Source organism: Schistocerca serialis, chromosome 1, assembly GCF_023864345.2.
Source record: "Schistocerca serialis cubense isolate TAMUIC-IGC-003099 chromosome 1, iqSchSeri2.2, whole genome shotgun sequence".
Classification (NCBI taxonomy): Eukaryota; Metazoa; Arthropoda; class Insecta; order Orthoptera; family Acrididae; genus Schistocerca; species Schistocerca serialis.
Window position 1 is genome coordinate 1,180,250,474 of NC_064638.1, and position 20,307 is coordinate 1,180,270,780.

At 46.4% G+C, this 20,307-nt stretch overlaps 1 protein-coding gene across 1 annotated transcript in view; it reads left to right on the forward strand.

Moving 5' to 3' along the window:
• LOC126456481 (3 beta-hydroxysteroid dehydrogenase/Delta 5-->4-isomerase type 1) overlaps positions 1–20,307 on the forward strand; it is a 276,435-nt gene that overhangs the window by 185,251 nt on the left and 70,877 nt on the right. Inside the window, exon 5 of the mRNA XM_050092235.1 lies at positions 1,176–1,454. Within this exon, the coding sequence (XP_049948192.1) occupies positions 1,176–1,454 (279 nt within the window). The remainder of the gene's footprint in view (positions 1–1,175; positions 1,455–20,307) is intronic.

A 20,307-nucleotide genomic window follows, 5' to 3' on the forward strand; every position in this document is an offset into this window, starting at 1 on the left:
TATGGCGATGACGAATACACGCTTCCAATGTGCGTTCACCGCGATGGCGCCAGACACGGATGCGACCGTCATGATGCTGTAAACAGAACCTGGATTCATCAGAAAAAATGACGTTTTGCCATTCGTGCACCCAGGTTCGTCGTTGAGTACACCATCGCAGGCGCTCCTGTCTGTCATGCAGCGTCAATGGTAACCGCAGCCATGGTCTCCGAGCTGATAGTCCATGCTGCTGCAAACGTCGTCGAACTGTTCGTGCAGAGCCGGCCGCGGTGGCCATGCGGTTCTAGGCGCTGTAGTCCGGAGCTGCGCGACTGCTACGGTCGCAGGTTCGAATCCTGCCTCGGGCATGGATGTGTGTGATGTCCTTAGGTTAGTTAGGTTTAAGTAGTTCTAAGTTCTAGGGGACTGATGTCCTAAGATGTTAAGTCCCATAGTGCTCAGAGCCATTTGAACCATTTTTTTGTTCGTTCAGATGGTTATTGTTTTGTAAACGTCCCCATCTGTTGACTCAATGGATCGAGACGTGGCTGCACGATGCGTTACAGCCCTGCGGATAAGACGCCTGTCATCTCGACTGATAGTGATACGGGGCCGTTGGGATCCAGCACGGCGTTTGTATTACCCTCCTGAACCCACCGATTCCATATTTTGCGAACAGTTATTGGATCTCGACCAAGGCGAACAGCAATGTCGCGATACGATAAACCGCAATCGCGATAGGCTACGATCCGACCTTTATCAAAGTCGGAAACGTGATGGTACGCATTTCTCCTCCTTACACGAGGAATCACAACAACGTTTCACCAGGCAACTTCGGTCAACTGCTGTTTGTGTGTGAGAAATCGGTTGGAAACTTTCCTCATTTCAGCACGTTGTAAGTGTCGCCACCGGCGCCAACCTTGTGTGAATGCTCTGAAAAGATAATGATTTGCATATCACAGCAACTTCTTCCAGTCGGTTAAATTTCGCGTCTGTTGCACGTCATCTTCGTGGTGTAGCAATTTTAATGGCCAGTAGTGTATATTTATAATAGTGTTTTTTATTTCGTACAGATAGCGCCGTACACTTGTTGTGTAACTGGCTGTAAGAGATTTCGTCTCGTATTTGTTAAGCTTTGGCTGCTAGTGTGGGGTGGCAGGTGAGAGAGAGAGTAGACATGCCGCGGCACTGTGCAGGCACGGAGACGGTGGTGCGGCTGTGCGTGGAGGAGCGCGTGCCGCGGCTGGTGCTGGCCAGCACGGCCGAGGTGTGCCTGACGCCGTACCTGGGCGCCGGCGCCGGCCTCAGCTTCTCGCTGCTGGTCAACCAGACGGAGAGCCGCGCCGCCGCGCCCGCAGTGGGCGACCTGCCGGGGCCGGAGGCGGAGCGCGGGCTCCTCGCGCCCGGCTACGCCGCCTCCAAGCTGCGCGCCGAGAGGCTGGTGCTCGCGGCCGACGGCACGCCGCTGCCCTCAGGTAGGACACCTGGCTGACAATGGTCCAGCTAAAACTGGACATGAAGTCATTTTACGAGGGCAGTTCAATAAGTAATGCAACACATTTTTTTTCTGAAACAGGGGTTGTTTTATTCAGCATTGAAATACACCAGGCTATTCCCCAATCTTTTAGCTTCACAACACTATTTTTCAACGTAATCTCCATTCAATGCTACGGCCTTACGCCACCTTGAAATGAGGGCCTGTATGCCTGCACGGTACCATTCCACTGGTCGATGTCGGAGCCAACTCGATCACTGCCCATTGTTTGCAACGCACATCCGTTACAGACGCCATTTTAACAGCTCCATACAGCGCTGCCACCTGTCGGAAGTCAATGAAACTATACGAAACGAAGCGGGAATGTTTGAAAATATTCCGAAAGAAATTTCCGGTTTTTTCAACCAAAATTGGCCGAGAAAAAAATGTGTTGCATTACTTATTGAACTGCCCTCGTACATTCGGCAACGCAATTACACGAGCTCTTTTTCGAAACGCCGTAATTGTTTCCCGTTGCAACGTAGAGATTTGAAATGTGTCTCAAAGCTGCCTACAACCCTCCCGAGTAATGATGATAAAAACGAGACACTCCCCAATGTCGTCCCCGCTGACGCTTGGAGGAGCAAGCTGCCGATACGTGAGAAAAAAAGGCCAGCGCTTAGAAGTTTATGTATGGTGTAACGTGGGTTAATGGTGTCGAATTGGCACCAGATTTCAGCAAAATTCTGCCCAGCACCACCATCGATGTGCCACACGATGGGAAAGTCGTTGGTTGGTTCATTGGTTGACTTGGGGGAGAGGACCAAACCGTGAGGTCATTGGTCTCATCAGATGAGGGAAGGATGGGGAAGGAAATCAGACATGCCCTTTCAAAGGAACAATCCCGTCATTTGCCTGAAGCGATTTGGGGAAATCATGGAAACCTAAATGAGGATGGCTGGACGCGGGTTTCAAGGGTTGTCCTCCCAAATGCGAGTCCAGTGCGTTAGCCACTGTGCCACCTCGCTTGGTGGGAAGGTCGTCACACTCCCATTTACTGACAGTCCAATCTTTCTTTTAACGACTGTCCGATGGAGGTTAAAACCTTGAAGTCCACAGCTTATATCACGCACTGGCTGAGGAAAATGTTTCTCACACAGCACCACTCAGAATCTACACGAAGACATCACAGGGGGTGGCATAAAGGATGTAAAAAAAAAAAAAACCTTTCCTTGGAGCATTGATTCCCACAGATTTCACAATCATAAACGACAATTAGCAATGTGATGAGCATAAGGACGATGTTCTTCACAATCCTTGAATCTCCAGACGATCATCTACACTCCTGGAAATTGAAATAAGAACACCGTGAATTCATTGTCCCAGGAAGGGGAAACTTTATTGACACATTCCTGGGGTCAGATACATCACATGATCACACTGACAGAACCACAGGCACATAGACACAGGCAACAGAGCATGCACAATGTCGGCACTAGTACAGTGTATATCCACCTTTCGCAGCAATGCAGGCTGCTATTCTTCCATGGAGACGATCGTAGAGATGCTGGATGTAGTCCTGTGGAACGGCTTGCCATGCCATTTCCACCTGGCGCCTCAGTTGGACCAGCGTTCGTGCTGGACGTGCAGACTGCGTGAGACGACGCTTCATCCAGTCCCAAACATGCTCAATGGGGGACAGATCCGGAGATCTTGCTGGTCAGGGTAGTTGACTTACACCTTCTAGAGCACGTTGGGTGGCACGGGATACATGCGGACGTGCATTGTCCTGTTGGAACAGCAAGTTCCCTTGCCGGTCTAGGAATGGTAGAACGATGGGTTCGATGACGGTTTGGATGTACCGTGCACTATTCAGTGTCCCCTCGACGATCACCAGTGGTGTACGGCCAGTGTAGGAGATCGCTCCCCACATCATGATGCCGGGTGTTGGCCCTGTGTGCCTCGGTCGTATGCAGTCCTGATTGTGGCGCTCACCTGCACGGCGCCAAACACGCATACGACCATCATTGGCACCAAGGCAGAAGCGACTCTCATCGCTAAAGACGACACGTCTCCATTCGTCCCTCCATTCACGCCTGTCGCGACACCACTGGAGGCGGGCTGCACGATGTTGGGGCGTGAGCGGAAGACGGCCTAACGGTGTGCGGGACCGTAGCCCAGCTTCATGGAGATGGTTGCGAATGGTCCTCGCCGAAATCCCAGGAGCAACAGTGTCCCTAATTTGCTGGGAAGTGGCGGTGCGGTCCCCTACGGCACTGCGTAGGATCCTACGGTCTTGGCGTGCATCCGTGCGTCGCTGCGGTCCGGTCCCAGGTCGACGGGCACGTGCACCTTCCGCCGACCACTGGCGACAACATCGATGTACTGTGGAGACCTCACGCCCCACGTGTTGAGCAATTCGGCGGTACGTCCACCCGGCCTCCCGCATGCCCACTATACGCCCTCGCTCAAAGTCCGTCAACTGCAGATACGGTTCACGTCCACGCTGTCGCGGCATGCTACCAGTGTTAAAGACTGCGATGGTGCTCCGTATGCCACGGCAAACTGGCTGACACTGACGGCGGCGGTGCACAAATGCTGCGCAGCTAGCGCCATTCGACGGCCAACACCGCGGTTCCTGGTGTGTCCGCTGTGCCGTGCGTGTGATCATTACTCGTACAGCCCTCTCGCAGTGTCCGGAGCAAGTATGGTGGGTCTGACACACCGGTGTCAATGTGTTCTTTTTTCCATTTCCAGGAGTGTATCTAAGAACGTTTTTGGCCAGCAAGTCCTCTGAACGTGATTGCACCACTTTTAAGTACATTGCGACTGCAGTTTTTGCTCTTTTGTACACGTTTGAGCCATTAGGGGCCGTTCAAAACAATTCGACGAAATTCGAACGTGATCTGAAGCAGCAAAGGGTACTTATGCTTTTTCAGCTCTCCTGTTTTGCACCCACCTGTGGCGTGATCGTGGAGGGGTGCAACCCTGACACATGCATGAAAAGGACGGCAAAAGTCCCTCTAGGAATCCACAATTTCATAACACAATCGTTGTCACTCATCTGTCTTTGTTGATAACTTTAAAAATGTGCCAATACAGAAAGAAACTGCGACGAGCGTCTTCGGCGCGTGTAGGCAGGCTACACATGTAGAGTCGGAGGGTGTCAGGGAGTTGCCTGCATTCAGGAAATCAGGACACACTGTCACAGTTTATCTCCGTAGAGGTACAACAAAGGCGGTCAGGTGGCACTGTGGGTGTATGGAGGGGAAGGGGGATATTAGAGTTTCGAACGGTCCCTGCTGATTCCATCCTGTACACCAAAGGAAAAATTGTGGTCAAACTGCATTCTAGACTCATGCGATCATGTTAAATAGTGCTCCTGGTCCAAAATGTCCTCAGAGAAGGCACGAATCGACCGAGGGTGCCAGCAGCGTCAAAGGTTGCCAGGAACGTCATCCTGTTGCTCGTCACACTGAGAACTGCCGCTCTCGATCACGAACTGTGTGGGAATCAAAGCCCCAAGAGAAGGGGTGGATTCAGTGACGCCCTTTATGCCACCTCCTAAGGCCCTTTCATGTCAATTCTGAGCGGAGGTGTGTCTGAAACTTCCCCTCGGCCACTCACAAGAAAAAGAGTGATTTCAATGCTGGGCGTCGCGGTTCTTACCTCCACTATTTTTCCTTCTGGTATTACGTTCATCGTTGTTTCTTTTGAACTGCAGTGGATTATTTACAACACATTTCATGAGGGAATAAATACACAGTGAAGCAGTAGTCAGAATGTACACGTCCTTAAAGGGTGTCTACAAGATGATTATGGGTGAGCACCATATGTTACTTTTTTATAGCACGTTTATGAGCGATGAAGATTTTCTGTCTTAAAGACGGATTACCCCATGACAGTATTCCATATTTATTTATTTATTTATTTATCTTATGGCTCATAACATCACAGTAAAAATTACAGAAACAACACGATTTAAAAAAAAATCACATATGTATAAACAGAACAATAAACAATAGTTTGTATATAAGGACACCACCAATTGTAAATTTACTCTCAAAGAAGAGCAATCACAAACGTCCAGCTTAGATAATATATAGTCGATTGCCTCTTGGGTCACCATTAGGAAATCCTGTGGGTCACCCTCATATGTCCTTAGTGGGCATTCCTGCAGCATGTGTTTGACCGTGTGTCTCTCAGCGCCACAGTCGCAAGCGGCCGAAGGAAGTTTACCCCATCTGTATTCCATATAATATTATTGATTGAAAATATGCGAAATGTGTCGACTTACTGACTTGTTTCTCCCCAACATTTACAATGATTCCTAGTACATATGTGGATGAACTAGTTTGTTTTAGAATTTCCAAAATATGTTTTCTCCATTTCAAATTCTCGTCAATATGGGCACCTAAAATATTTGAAGTCCCCGCCGAAGTGATTATCCTTCACCATGTGCTACACTCATCATTCGTGTATTACCTCTACATGCGCAGAACGAAAACATTGCTTCTTTTTAAAATTGAGAGTCAGACGATTGGCAGATAAACTCTCAATAATAGTTTTAAGAATATTATTTACCATTTCTCCTGTTAGTGTAGATATGTTTGAATTGACTACAATACTAGTGTGAACCGCAAAAAGAACTAATTCTGCTTGCTGTACATTAGAGGGAAGGTCGCTTACATGTATGAGAAACAATAGTGGACCTCCGGTCAAGCCTTGTGGAACCCCATAAATGATTTCTCCCCAGTCGGAAAAATCTCCCCTACTTACACAAGTTGAATTATTAAGTATGATGACTATTCAGTGCACTACAGAGTTCGTTAACTCTTGAAGTATGTCCGAGCCTTGGTCAGAAGGTGAGAGAACTACGATACTGACCCCATAGGATTTTTTTTCGACAAAGTTAGCAGCACGGTTCCGAGGGCAAGGTGCTGGCAGTAGAAAGTACGCTCATTAGCTCAGTCGACTGAAACACGCCAGCTGCGAGGGCAGGAGCGTAATGCGATTTCTTTTTGCAAGGAGAAAAGAGCCGTTCCAGATTTCTAACTAAATCACACCTGTCTGTGGGAATAGTGTGATGGAAGTTGCTAATCTGCACAAGTGGTGAGTTGAGTTTTAGCTGGTTGAATGAATGTTCATGATGAAGAAAGGATTGTACATTGGTTATTTGTAACTGACAAGATGAAGAAGAACATCGAACAAATGACACCTGGCGACCTTCGATTGTTTTGGATTTCAAGAAATCTCCACATCTGCATGCAATCTTTGCTGGAACACTTGGTTTTCGAAAACATTTCACAAATCAACACCTGCACTTTCTGCGTCTGGCGCAATCGCCCTGGCTGCCGAGGTCTGTGGCTCTACCCCACACAAGTATGTCGTCGGCATCATGGTTGACATCAGTGGCGCCTTCGACAACCTGTGGTGGCCCTCACTCTTTTCCCGCTTGCGGGAGAAGAACTGTCCAGGGCTACTATATGGCTGTCTGAGGAGCTATTGTGCAGACAGGGAGCTCTGGCTATCGGCCCCTAGCGGCATGGTCAGGAAGACATTGACCAAAGGATGTCCTCAGGGCTCTGTCCTGGGACCTCTCTTTTGGGACATTAATATGGAGCCACTACTTGAAGATCTAAAGAACTGTGACGATGTGCTAGAGGTCATAGCATACGCGGACGACCTCCTCTTGCTGGTCGGCGGCCGAAGCCGTGAGGATCTAGAGCCGAAAGTGGAAAGAGCAGTAACTGTATTAACATCATGGTGCCACAAAAGTAAAATGACGATTGCGCCCAACAAATCAACATACTTACTTCTTAAAGGCCAACTGGTCAGAAATCCCACGGTAAGAATCAACGGCATCCCAGTTCTTCGGCGCCGGGAGGCCCGATACCTGGGTGTAATCATCGACGAGAGGTGGAACTTTGCATCACACATTGATACCGTATCCCAAAAATCACTGGTTTTACTAAATAATCTCATAGGAATTGGTCATAAGCGGTTTCACCTTCCACCCAACCTAATCAAATTATACCACAATAGTATTCTGACCTCCATAGTAGAGTACGGATCAGGAGTCTGGGCACACAGACTCACGAGGGTCATGCCTGCCATGGCCGTAAGAAGAGTGCAGCGGAACATGATTTTACGTTCAGCGGGGGCCTACAGGACAACACCTGGAGGAGCATTTTTAATGCTAATGGGGATCTGTCCACTGGACATAAAAATTCGGGAGCAAGCCGCCTGGTACTGGGCGAGGAAGGAAAACAGGGACAAAATCAGGGAAATACTTGGGGTTTACGCTGGGGACAAGTATGCTATCAAAAAGAGAGGGATTGAACTCTGGCAGGATCAATGGAACAACGAGGACACGGGACGCAGAACTTATGAACTGCTACCGGATATAGAGGAAAGGTTAAAATTCACATTTTTCACACCCACGAGAGGAATGCTGCACTTTCTTACTGGACATGGACCATACCCGACATATCTATGTCGGTTTGGGAAGCAGGCTATACCAGCGTGTGAGAACATGTGGTGTACGAATGCCGCCTCTTCGATGATGTAGCCCGTGATTTACGACAACAGCTACCGAACAACGACACGTACCACATATTAAGGCACGAAAACACCTTCAATACTCTAAATACACTTACTGATGAAATATCAAAGAAAGTACTCAAGAACTTTTTAAGGGACAATCATCAGTAACGGGTAAATACCTCACCGATTTAGACTTCGTGCACCCTTCCTGTACCGCCGGGCAGGGACTTGGCCAGCCGCCTTACGGCTGGAATCCGCCTTACACTGGACTGGGAGGGAGGGGGGCACACAAACACCGAAATTGAACGCACACCGACTATGACATATGTAGTTAGATTAGATGTAGAAGATAGGATAACACCTAGAATAGACTGCAGCGACACAAAGTTAAGGCCAGCCCAGTGCCAGGGGCACGCCCACTGGGATTAGCTCAGTGGGCCAGGCCAACACCTAGTAGGTTTATAGTAGCACTGGCACACTTGTAACGCTGCAGGTAGCATGTAGTTCCTTAGACTTAGATTAAGTAGCTTAGAACCCCATAGCGGTAAAACTAGAATAATAATAATAATAATAGAATTACCTGTAGTGTAGAATAATAAAGCTGCATTGTACTGTATCAGCATTAAGACCCACTAATGTAGTTAGGTAGTGGGTTATATGAATAATGTAATGAATTGAATAAAGATTTAAAAAAAAAAAAAAATCCGCACCTAGTCAACAGAATCGCACCTCCGCAGGGATTTCTCGAGCACTTCCATCTGGAAAGTGAATAATCCCTTGGCCCTCTTGTGACTGGCAACGAAACGAGGGCGGCATTCGTATGACATTTAGTTTTCTTTTCTGATTGCTGGAGGCAAGAATAGAGAGAACTGTTCGTTGTTCCCGTTAAGTGTTGCTCATTTTATTCGATACGTCACTAACGTAACAATGAGTGTCCTTGAATAAGATAGCCTTGAAGCTATTTTAATCCTTTCAATAATAGCAAATTAGTTGATTTTACCGCTTTTAGAGGATTAAATGACCGTGACCGCGTGTCTAAAGCAGGTAAGCGCAACCTTCGGTGACCCGCGTACCTGATTCACATTCTTGTTCAACTCGCGAGCCATCTCGTCATATTACGTGACAGCAGCGAACCTGGTGCGTAAAGTCTTAGCTATAATGTCCATGACGTTAAATTTTGTGGGGTAACTTACCGAATTGAATGGCACAGTCCCGCAGTTGTTCAAAGCAGAACATTTCGCGAGTATTCAGTGATTTTCGTGCTATTGTCGCCTACTACCAACATTTGCGATCTATCGGTGGGTAGCACAGAAACAGGCAGTAAGGAGTAGGGTAAAAAAAAACCTACCTATATGCCTCAGCATGAGCCCTAATTTCTGGTGTCTTATCTTCGTGGTCCTTACGGGAACGGCAGTAGAATCGTTCTGAAGTCAGCCGCAAGTGCCGGTTTTCTAAATTTTCTCAATAGTTTTCTTGAGATGTCTGCAACCAATCGCCTTTTGTTTTCTTCTTCAATTTTTTATTATGCCATTACCGATTTCGAACCGCCTAGCGATTCATCATCAGGCGGTACATATGTACTGCCGGCCGCTGTGGCCGAGCGGTTCTAGGCGCTTCAGTCCGGAATCGCGCGCTGCTACGGTCGCAGGTTCGAATCCTGCCTTGGGCATGGTTGTGTGTGATGTCCTTAGGTTAGTTGGGTTTAAGTAGTTCTATGTCTAGGGGAATGATGACCTCCGATATTAAGGCCCATAGTATTTAGAGCCATTTGAACCACTTGTACATATTTATTGATTGTTTACAGCAGTATGGGAGTCGTGTAGCTGTGGCAAGATGTATAAATGAAACATATAAGCATTGAATGTCGCTAGAACTATTCACATTAAGAAATGGATTTTGTTGCATTACTTACGATTATTAGTATCCGTTGGTTGGTTGTTGGTGCACACAGTATTCTGTAAAACACAGTGAATGTCTTCCAGCGACGTTAATTTTACTGCACTTCACACACTTAGCCACAGGTAACACGTTCCATACACCTTACAAAACTAAATAAACCAAGGAGTATAGCTAAACTCAGGTCAAGGGGGTTGTTTAAGGGACAGAGTATCTTTGTTCAGCTCTCGTAATACACAATGGCGACAGTAAGTATCTATCTATTTCTCTATTGCAAAAATAACATGTAATTAGATGGCAAAATTGTAATGGGCTATTTATAAAATTTACAACACTGGCCACTAAAATTGCTACACCAAGAAGAAATGCATATGATAAACGGGTATTCATTGGACAAATATATTATACTAGAACTGACATGTGATTACATTTTCACGCAACTTGGATGCATAGATCTTGAGAAATCAGTACGCAGAACGACCACCTCTGGCCGTAATAACAGCTTTAATACGCCTGGGCATTGAGTCAAACAGAGCTTGGATGGCGTGTACAGATACAGCTGCCCATGCAACTTCAACACGATACCACAGTTAATCACAAGTAGTGACTGGCGTATTGTGAAGAGCCAGTTGGTCGGCCACCATTGACCAGATGTTTTCAGTTGGTGAGAGATCTGGAGAATGTGCTGGGCAGGGCAGCAGTCGAAATTTTCTGTACCCAGAAAGGCCCGTACAGGACCTGCAATATGCGGTGGTGCATTATCCTTCTGAAACGTAGGGTTTCGCAGGAATCGAATGAAGGGTAGAGCCATGGGTCATAACACATCTGATATGTAACGTCCACTGTATAAAGTGCTGTCAATGCGAACAAGCGGAGACCGAGACGTGTAACCAATGGCACCCCATACCATCACGCCGAGTGATACGCCAGTATGGCGATGACGAATACACGCTTCCAATGTGCGTTCACCGCGATGTCGCCAGACACGGACGCGACCATCATGATGCTGTAAACAGAACCTGGATACATCCGAAAAAATGCCGTTTTGCTATTCATACACCCAGCTTCGTCGTTGAGTACAACATCGCAGGCGCTCCTGTCTGTTCAAAATGTTCAGATGTGTGTGAAATCTTATAGGACTTAAATGCTAAGGCCATCAGTCCCTAAGCTTACACACTACTTAACCTAAATTAGCCTAAGGACAAACACACAGACCAATGCCCGAGGGAGGACTCGAACCTCCGCCGGGATCAGCCGCACAGCCTATGACTGCAGCGCCTTAGCTCTCCTGTCTGTGTCGCAGCGTCAAGAGTAACCGCAGCCATGGTCTCCGAGCTGATAGTCCATGCTGCTGCGAACGTCGTCGAACTGTTCGTGCAGATGGTTGTTGTCTTGCAAACGTCCCCATCTGTTGACTCAGGAATCGAGACGTGGCTGCACGATCCGTTACAGCCATGGGGATAAGATGCCTGTCATCTCGACTGCTAGTGATACGAGGCCGTTGGGATCCAACACGGCGTTCCGTATTACTCTCCTGAACCCACCGATTCCATATTCTGCTAACTGTCACTGGATATCGACCAACGCGAGCAGCAATGTCGCGATACGATAAACCGCAATCGCGATAGGCTACGATCCGACCTTTATCAAAGTCGGAAACGTGATGGTACGCATTTCTCCTCCTTACACGAGGCATCACAACAACGTTTGACCAGGCAACGCCGGCCAACTGCTGTTTGTGTATGAGAAATCGGTTGGAAACTTTCCTCATGTCAGCACGTTGTAGGTGTCGCCACCGGCGCCAACCTTGTGTGAATGGTCTGAAAAGCTAATCATTTGCGTATCACAGCATCTTCTTCCCGTCGGTTAAATTTCACGTCTGTAGCACGTCATCTACGCGGTGTAGCAATTTTAATGGCCAGTAGTGTATTAATAAACGAGTAAGGAAGATATCATACTTACAATTTTATTACTGAAATTTCGTTTGACATTTAATTTATATTTTGTTTAAGTAACATTAATTAAACTCTTATGAAATAAACAATAAACATCACAGCATTTTTTAAATAATGAAATGTTAAGTAGTGTTTAGTGGGAAGAGGAGATGAGTGTGTGTGTGTGTGTGTGTGTGTGTGTGTGTGTGTGTGTGTGTGTGTGTGTGTACGTGCACTATACAGAGAGAGTGAGTGTTGAGTAGGTGTGCGAGTGTGGAAGAGAGAGAGAGAGAGAGAGAGAGAGAGAGAGAGAGAGATAGAGAGAGAGTAGGAGGCTTTTTCAGAAGAATGATTTATTTGCTAAGTCCGTTTGTTCATTTAAGATGGTGTGGGTGATCTCTAATTGTTCCAGGACGTCCATTTTGTTCGTTTCTTCCTGAAGTGTGTAGGATATGGAGGTGTGTTTTGATGTTTGTATCTGAATGATTGTTTTGTGCTAGGTGGCCTGCAAAACTAGATTTACTTACATTTTTTAAACGAAGTCCATTTATTTCCCTCAATAGTGTTCTTTGAAAAGAACGTCGCCTTCCCTTCAGGGACTCCCATTTGTGTTCGCGAAACATCTCCGTAACACTTGCGTGCGGTTCGAACCTACCCGTAACAAATCTAGCAGCTCGCCTTTGAATTGCGTTGATATATTCCCTTAACCTGACCTTGTACGGATCCCAAACACTCGAGCAGACTCAAGAGCAGATTGTACCAGCGTTCTACATGCAGTCTTCTTTACACATGAACAAAATTTTCCAAATAAGTCGACGTCAACCATTCCCCTTCTCTACCACAATCCTCACATGCTGGTTCCATTTCATATCGCTTTGCAATGTTACGCCCAGATATTTAAACTCCGTGACTATGTCAAGCCGGCCGAAGTGGCCGTGCGGTTAAAGGCGCTGCAGTCTGGAACCGCAAGACCGCTACGGTCGCAGGTTCGAATCCTGCCTCGGGCATGGATGTTTGTGATGTCCTTAGGTTAGTTAGGTTTAACTAGTTCTAAGTTCTAGGGGACTAATGACCTCAGCAGTTGAGTCCCATAGTGCTCAGAGCCATTTGAACCATTTGACTATGTCAACCAGGACATTACTAATGCTGTATCCGAACATTGTGGGTTTGCTTTTCCTACTCATCCGCATTAAATTATACTTTACTACATTTAAAGCTAGCTGCCATTCGTCAAATCAATAGAAATTTTGTTTGAGTCATCTTGCATCCTTCTACAGTCACTCAAATTCGACATCTTCCCGTACACCACTGCATCATCAGGAAACAATCGCAAATTGCCGCCCATCCATTCCACCAAATCATTTACGTATATAGAGAACAACAGCTGTCCTACCTCACTTCCGTTGGGCGCTACTGACGAAGGACACCATAATGAGTACTGTTACTTAAGATGTCTTCGAGCCAATCACATTCCAGGGAACCTATTCTAAATGTTCGTTCCTCCGTTAACAACCTGCAGTGGAGCATGTGTCAAATGCTTTACCGAAATCTAGGAATATGATATCTGCCTGTTGCCCATCATCCATTGTTCGCAGCCGCGCGGTATTAGCCGAGCGGTCTAAGGCGCAGCAGTCATGGACTGTGCGGCTGGTCCCGACGGAGGTTCGGGTCCTCCCTCGGGCATGGGTGTGTGTGTTTGTCCGTATGATAACTTAGGTTAAGTAGTGTGTAAGCTTAGGGAATGATGACCTTAGCAGTTAAGTCCCATAAGATTTCACACACCACACTCATTTTTGAACATTGTTCGCAGTATGTAATGTGAGAAAATGATAAGTTGCGTTTCGCATGACTGATGCTTTCTAAAACTGTGCTGATTCGTGGTCATAAGCTTCTCGGTCTCAAGAAAATTTGTTATATCGAACTCAGAATGTGTTCATGAAGTCTGTTTGAAATGGCTGTTAGGGATATTGAACTGTAATTTTCGGGTCCGTTCTTTTGGCCTTCCCATATACAGGAGCCACTTGTACTTTTTTCGTCACTTGGCACTTTGCACTGGGCGAGAGATCCGCGATAAATGCAAGTTAAATAAGGGGTCACTGCCGTAGAGAACTGTTTGTGAAACCGCACTGTGTTTGCACCAAAACCTAGGACTTATTTGTTTTCAACTCTTTCAGTTGTTTTTCCACGCCAGGGACAGTTATTACTATGCCGCCCACACGGGTGTCTGTGCGATGGTCAACGACGGTCCGTATGTATAATTCTCCTGCATGAACTATTTTTTTAACGCGAAATTCGGGAACTTGGACTTTCGTTTTGGTACCTTCAACTCCTACACCATTCTGGTCAACGAGTGACTCGACTAGACCAGTTTATCGATTTTACATAGGACCAGATTTTTCTCGGGTTAACGGCAAAATATTTTACTAACGTATACTTCAGAGATAGATCTTTTCACAGGTGAAAGAGACTCTACTAATCTTTGCCTGCCGCCATTTGCGCTTTCTCTTTCGAGCCGAGAATGCAACAGCCGTTGCTTCCTCAGCATTGATGCAGAGGCGAAAATACTTCTCCCCACAGCCCTTCGAGGTAGTGAGGAATTTCCCCCACTCTCCACACGCACGTTAGTAGGCCTGTGTGGGCCACAACTTCGGGCCCAGACTGGAAACGTATTTCTCTTTGGTATTCTCATCTACCCGCAGACGAAATGGCACTGCGTACGCGCGCAGTAAGAAATACTTTCACTGGTCTGAAGGGTTAAAGCAATCGGACTGTTAACTTCTTTTCCAAGCACATCATTGTATTAAGAAGAGAGAACAGAGCCGTACACGGTACTCGAAACTAGGTTCCTTAAGCAATATGAATAAGTCACACGGTTCAAGAAGCAAAAGCCTGGATTTTTCCAAACTGGTTTTGCCTGGATTCAACGATGGCGCAAATCTATACAAAAGAATGTTGTCTACGTTGAACGATAGTATTGGGTAGAGGACAGTTCAGGCTCTGATTTATACTAATACCGCTCTTACATGTTCATTATTGAATTTTTTATGACACATGAGGCATTACATTTTGCTCCACCTTCGTTGTTTGAGAACAGACAATAATAATAAATCAATATTTACTTATATGGCACGAATTGTTACTAGTACAACACGAATGATGTAAAGTATTCACGTCAGGAAAGTAGATGAAAAATGTTTTCCTGCGACGTCTGAGGAACGGAGTGGTAGAAATCGGAAGCCACTGCACCTTATTACAGATTCTCATGTTTATGACGCTGCTCAAAGAAAGACACTATCCGAAATACTTGAAGTTGTCAAAAATATAAGTTTCTCTTTACAGAACATTCCAGTAAATACGGAACTGCAGAGGTTCTAAGACAGTATACCCGAATTCAGTTGAAGCAGGGTTCGAATTCCTGTGTGGGTATTCTATGAGGGGCAGTCAAATGAAAACGAGACAGATCGAACAAATGTAAGTACGTAGTTCACTGTGAGATAACAGTGGTTATGTCACTGATGATAGCGGCACTAAAGCAGCGTTACTAAACACGGTTTTTCGAAAACCCTTCACAAAAGAACAAGAACTAATATTCCAGAACTTGAATCAAGAATAACTGCCAACATGAGTAACTTACAAGTAGACATAATCGGTGTAGCGAAGCAGCTCGAAACCCATAAGATAGGCAAGGTTTCCGTTCCAGATTGTAGACAACGCAGATTCTTTTCATAGTATGCTGATAAAATAACTCCATACTTAGCAATCATACACTGAAGCGCCAAGGAAACTGGTATAGGCTGAGTATTCAAATACAGACATATGTAAACAGGCAGAATAAGGCGCTGCGGCCGACAACACATATATAGGGCAATAAGTGTCTGGCGTAGTTGTTAGATCGGTTACTGTTGCTACAATGTTAGGTTATCAAGATTTAAGTGAGTTTGAACGTGGTGTTATAGTCGGCGCACGAGCGATGGGACACAGCATCTCCGAGGTAGCGATGAATTGGGGATTTTCCAGTACGAACATTTCACGAGTGTACCGTGAATATCAGGAATCCGGTAAAACATGAAATCTCCGACATCGCTGCGGCCGGAAAAAGATCCTGCAAGAACGGCACCAACGACGACTGAAGGGAATCGTTCAACGTGACAAAAATGTACCTTTCCGCAAATTGCTGCGGATTTCAGTGCTGGGCCATCAGCAAATATCAGCGTGCAAACCATTTAGCGAAGCATCATCGATATGGGGTTTCGGAGCCGAAGGCCGACTCGTGTACCTTTGATGACCGCACGACACAAGGCTTTACGCCTCGCTTGGGCCCTTCAACATCGACATTGGGCTGTTGGTGACTGGAAACATGTTTCCTGGTCGGACGAGTCTCGTTTCAAATTGTATCGAGCGGTGGACAAAGAATGATGCTTCTAAAATGGTGGCTCTGAGCACTATGGGACTTAACATCTATGGTCATCAGTCTCCTAGAACTTAGAACTACTTAAACCTAACTAACCTAAGGATAGCACACAACACCCAGCCATCACGAGGCAGAGAAAATCCCTGACCCCGCCGGCAATCGAACCCGGGCGTGGGAAGCGAGAACGATACCGCACGACCACGAGATGCGGGCAATGATGCTTCTGTACACCCATGAACATTAAGTAGAAGGGAGGAACATTATGCTCCGCAACTCCAAAACATTTTTCCATGAAGACATTGACCATATTTTCTCACAGTGTATTAACAGTTTAAATAATAAAATAGATTGTAAAATGTAAACTTTCACGGGCGGAAATGTCACAGTCAATAAAATGCTGTGGTCAGGTTGATTTTACTTTAAAACCCTTATAAATTTATAAAGGATAGAACGCAGCAATCAGTCGTCCTTTTTTTTTTTTTTTTTTTGCAGATTTTATTACGCAAATCCAGATTTCGGGCCATTAACAGTGCACTGATAATGGCTAGGCACTAGACGAAATCTGGATTTGCTGAATAAAACCTGCAAAAAAGGACGATTGAGTGCTGCGCTCTATCATTTATAAATTACATAACAGTGGTTGAGTGCACCCACTTTCCTAATGGAAGGTAAACTAATTAAAACCCTTAGTTTCGTTCGCATCTGTGAAGGACATTTTCAAATGGGATCGTAGCTTCTTTGAATGTCCGAATCACACCCTGGCTCGCTACTGACTGAGCTTGCGTTTGAATCGGACATTCAAGAAGCTACAATTCCCCTTGAAAATGTCCTCCGCAGGTGGGGAAGAAACGTTGGGTTTTAAGGTGAAATCCATTCGACCTCGGCCTAATAGCCCGGAACATTTGATTAACTGTATAGAAAATAGATTACTTACTTTTTTCCGATCTGTCTCGTTTTCATTTGACTGCTCCGTCTAGCTTAGTTTCATGGTCCTTTCCCCAAATCACTTCAGGAGTTCTTTCTTCCAGCAAGGCCACGGTTGTGTCTTCCCACCTCCCCCATAGGTTCCGAACTCAGCTTTTCCTCCGACTTTGATGACTTTGATGTATCGGACCATTTAGCAATCATCCCTTGTCACTGGTGTCTGAGCGAATAAAAGGGCGATATCCAGATCAAAAGATTTAGAATTCCGTGAGCCACGCGCCAGTTGTAGATAAATGGGCAGGACAGAGTTATGAGAAACTATTGTCGGCTATCTAGCCTGGACTTTAAAACATTAATTTTGTCGATAGAGATATTTCCGAGACATTTAACAGCGAGATTCTCTCCCAGGCGGCTCCGGCACGACGGCGCCCCGGTGCGGTGCCCTTTCGCTTATATTAATCGCGGTCGGCGCCCTCGGCCTGATTAAAGGTCGGCCTCGGATGAGCCATCCCCGGTGGCAGGCCCCGGGCTAATGACGCGTGTCCCTGCGACGTCATTGATGACGTGGCGACCGCGCGGTCTGGCTGGGGCGGCGCAATCGCCAGGTGCCACGTGGCGACTTTATCGAGCGTAATCCCCCGATAAGCCGCCACCGCCGCTCCGTACACACTCTGCCCTTGGCGGAGACGTCCCGCTTGGCCCTTTTAGAGGACAGCCACACCCTGCTCATCGGTCCGGCGCCTCATGAGAAACCAGAAAGATCCAATGTCGCTAGTAATAATCCTACTTACCAGCCATATTATTAATCACCCTTTGAAAAGAGCGCGCTGGAGCACTTGTCATACTGTGGAACTGGCGCCTGCGCACTTGTCACTTAGGACCTCTGCAGACGGTGGAGAATTGGCACCAAGTGGCCGTGAGAGCCTCCACCGCGGATATACGACATGACAGTGAAGTGACGTGTATTTGCCAGCCGGTTGTAGCGATATGAAGTGGTAAGGTACACCTTGCGTTCAAAAACGTCCGAGACTGATTTTAATCCCTCGAATAAGCGAAGTTGTATGAAAATGGTTCGATGAACCCTCTGCCAGGCACTTAAGTGTGAATTGCACAGTGACCATGTAGATGAAGAGAAATCAGAGCTCGAACGGAAAGATTTAGGTTTTCCTTTTCCCACGCGCCATTCGAGAATGGAATGGTAGAGAAGTAGTATGAAAAGGTCCCGAGTTCGAGTCTCGGTCCGGCACACAGTATTAATCTGCCAGTAAGTTTCATATCAGCGCACACTCCGCTGCAGAGTGAGAATCTCATTCTGGGAACATCCCCTAGGCTGTGGCTAAGCCATGTCTCCGCAATATCCTTTCTTTCAGGAGTGCTAGTTCTGCAAGATTCGCAGGAGAGCTTCTGTTAAGTTTGGAAGGTAGGAGACGAGGTACTGGCAGAAGTAAAACTGTGAGGACGGGGCGTGAGTCATGCTTGGGTAGCTCAGTTGGTAGAGCACTTGCCCGCGAAAGGCAACGGTCCCGAGTTAGAGTCTCGGTCCGGCACACAGTTTTAATCTGCCAGGAAGTTTCAGTATGAAAATTGTTCGATGAACCCTCTGCCAGGCACTTAAGTGAGAATTGCAGAGTGACCATGTAGATGTAGAGAGCTACGGAGGCAGCTTGAACCAACAACACATGTGCATTCGACCAGACACTTCCTTTTTTTTAAGTCTTTATTTTGGTTTTGGCTTACAAGGACCATGCAGGCAACAACGGTTATAAATTGCCAAAGAAACATAATCGCAAAAACAGCAGAATAGCACAAAATTACGAAGTTAGGAAACAAACACACTTTTAAAGTAAAATGAAAGCGCAGTTATACAAACATCAGACAGCCGGCGGCTGTGACGACAGTGGCATTGGAGCAGAATTACAAACAGCACCATGCAACAACATTATGACATACATGCATAGACTCTCAGAGTAAAAGACAAAACATGAAAGGGCAAACACCGTACGTCATATAATAATTACAAGATTAGCTGAAGAACGGAACTGCAAATAACATCATTTAACAATGTGAGAAGTGAAGTACACAGACCGACGTACTTAAAATAAAATCCAAAATGACAAACACAATACAATCAAAGATGATGTGTTGGCAGAAGAGCCAGCACCGTGTTGCTAGAGGAGGCCGAAATGCATGCGTTTAAGCTCACGCAGACTGGCGTGAGGTCTGGAACAATTAAAGGAGTTGAGTCTAATAAATAAAGTACGCAGCTCTTGGAATACTTAACTTTAATCCATAATTGGAGAACATCGCTCTTGTTGATACATTAATAACAATCTCAATATAAACTGGTAATGGCGCCTTACTAGGTCGTAGCAAATGACGTAGCTGAAGGCTATGCTAACTATCGTCTCGGCAAATGAGAGCGTATTTGTCAGTGATCCATCTCTGTAAAAGTCTGCTGTACAACTGGGGCGAGTGCTAGGAAGTCTCTCTAGACCTGCCGTGTGGCGGCGCTCGGTCTGCAATCACTGACAGTGGCGACACGCGGGTCCGGCGTATACTAATGGACCGCGGCCGATTTAAAGGCTACCACCTAGCAAGTGTGGTGTCTGGCGGTGACACCACAAAAGGTATGTACGAGGTTCGGAACTTAAATAGTGGCAACTATTTATTCACAACCGATTCAAAAGAGTTACGTGTTTGCACCTGTTACTGTCCTTCAAAGTAGTCACCAGCTTTGTGTAGAACCCGTTGACAGCGATGTGGAAGGCGTAGTATACCGTTAGCAGAGCCTGTTCTGTTGATGGTGCGAATGGAGCGGTCTAAAGTTATGCTGATTCTCGTGTACGACTGTGATGGTGATATCCTAACGCATTACGTTCTTCCACGGCAAACCGTCAATAAAGCAGTATTACTGCGACCAGCTTTGCGAAAGACGCGGCGACACTTTCTGCGCAACCCACCCCTCATTTTGCACGACAATGAGCGGACACATACAGCGCTAGCTGTGGCTCCTCTGTTCGGTCGATGGGACTGGGAGGTACTGTACCATCTACCATATTCCCCGGACTTAAGTCCTTGTGACTTTTATTTGATTCCGAAGATGAAGGAACCATTTCGTGGCATTTGCTTCAGAACTGTTCCTG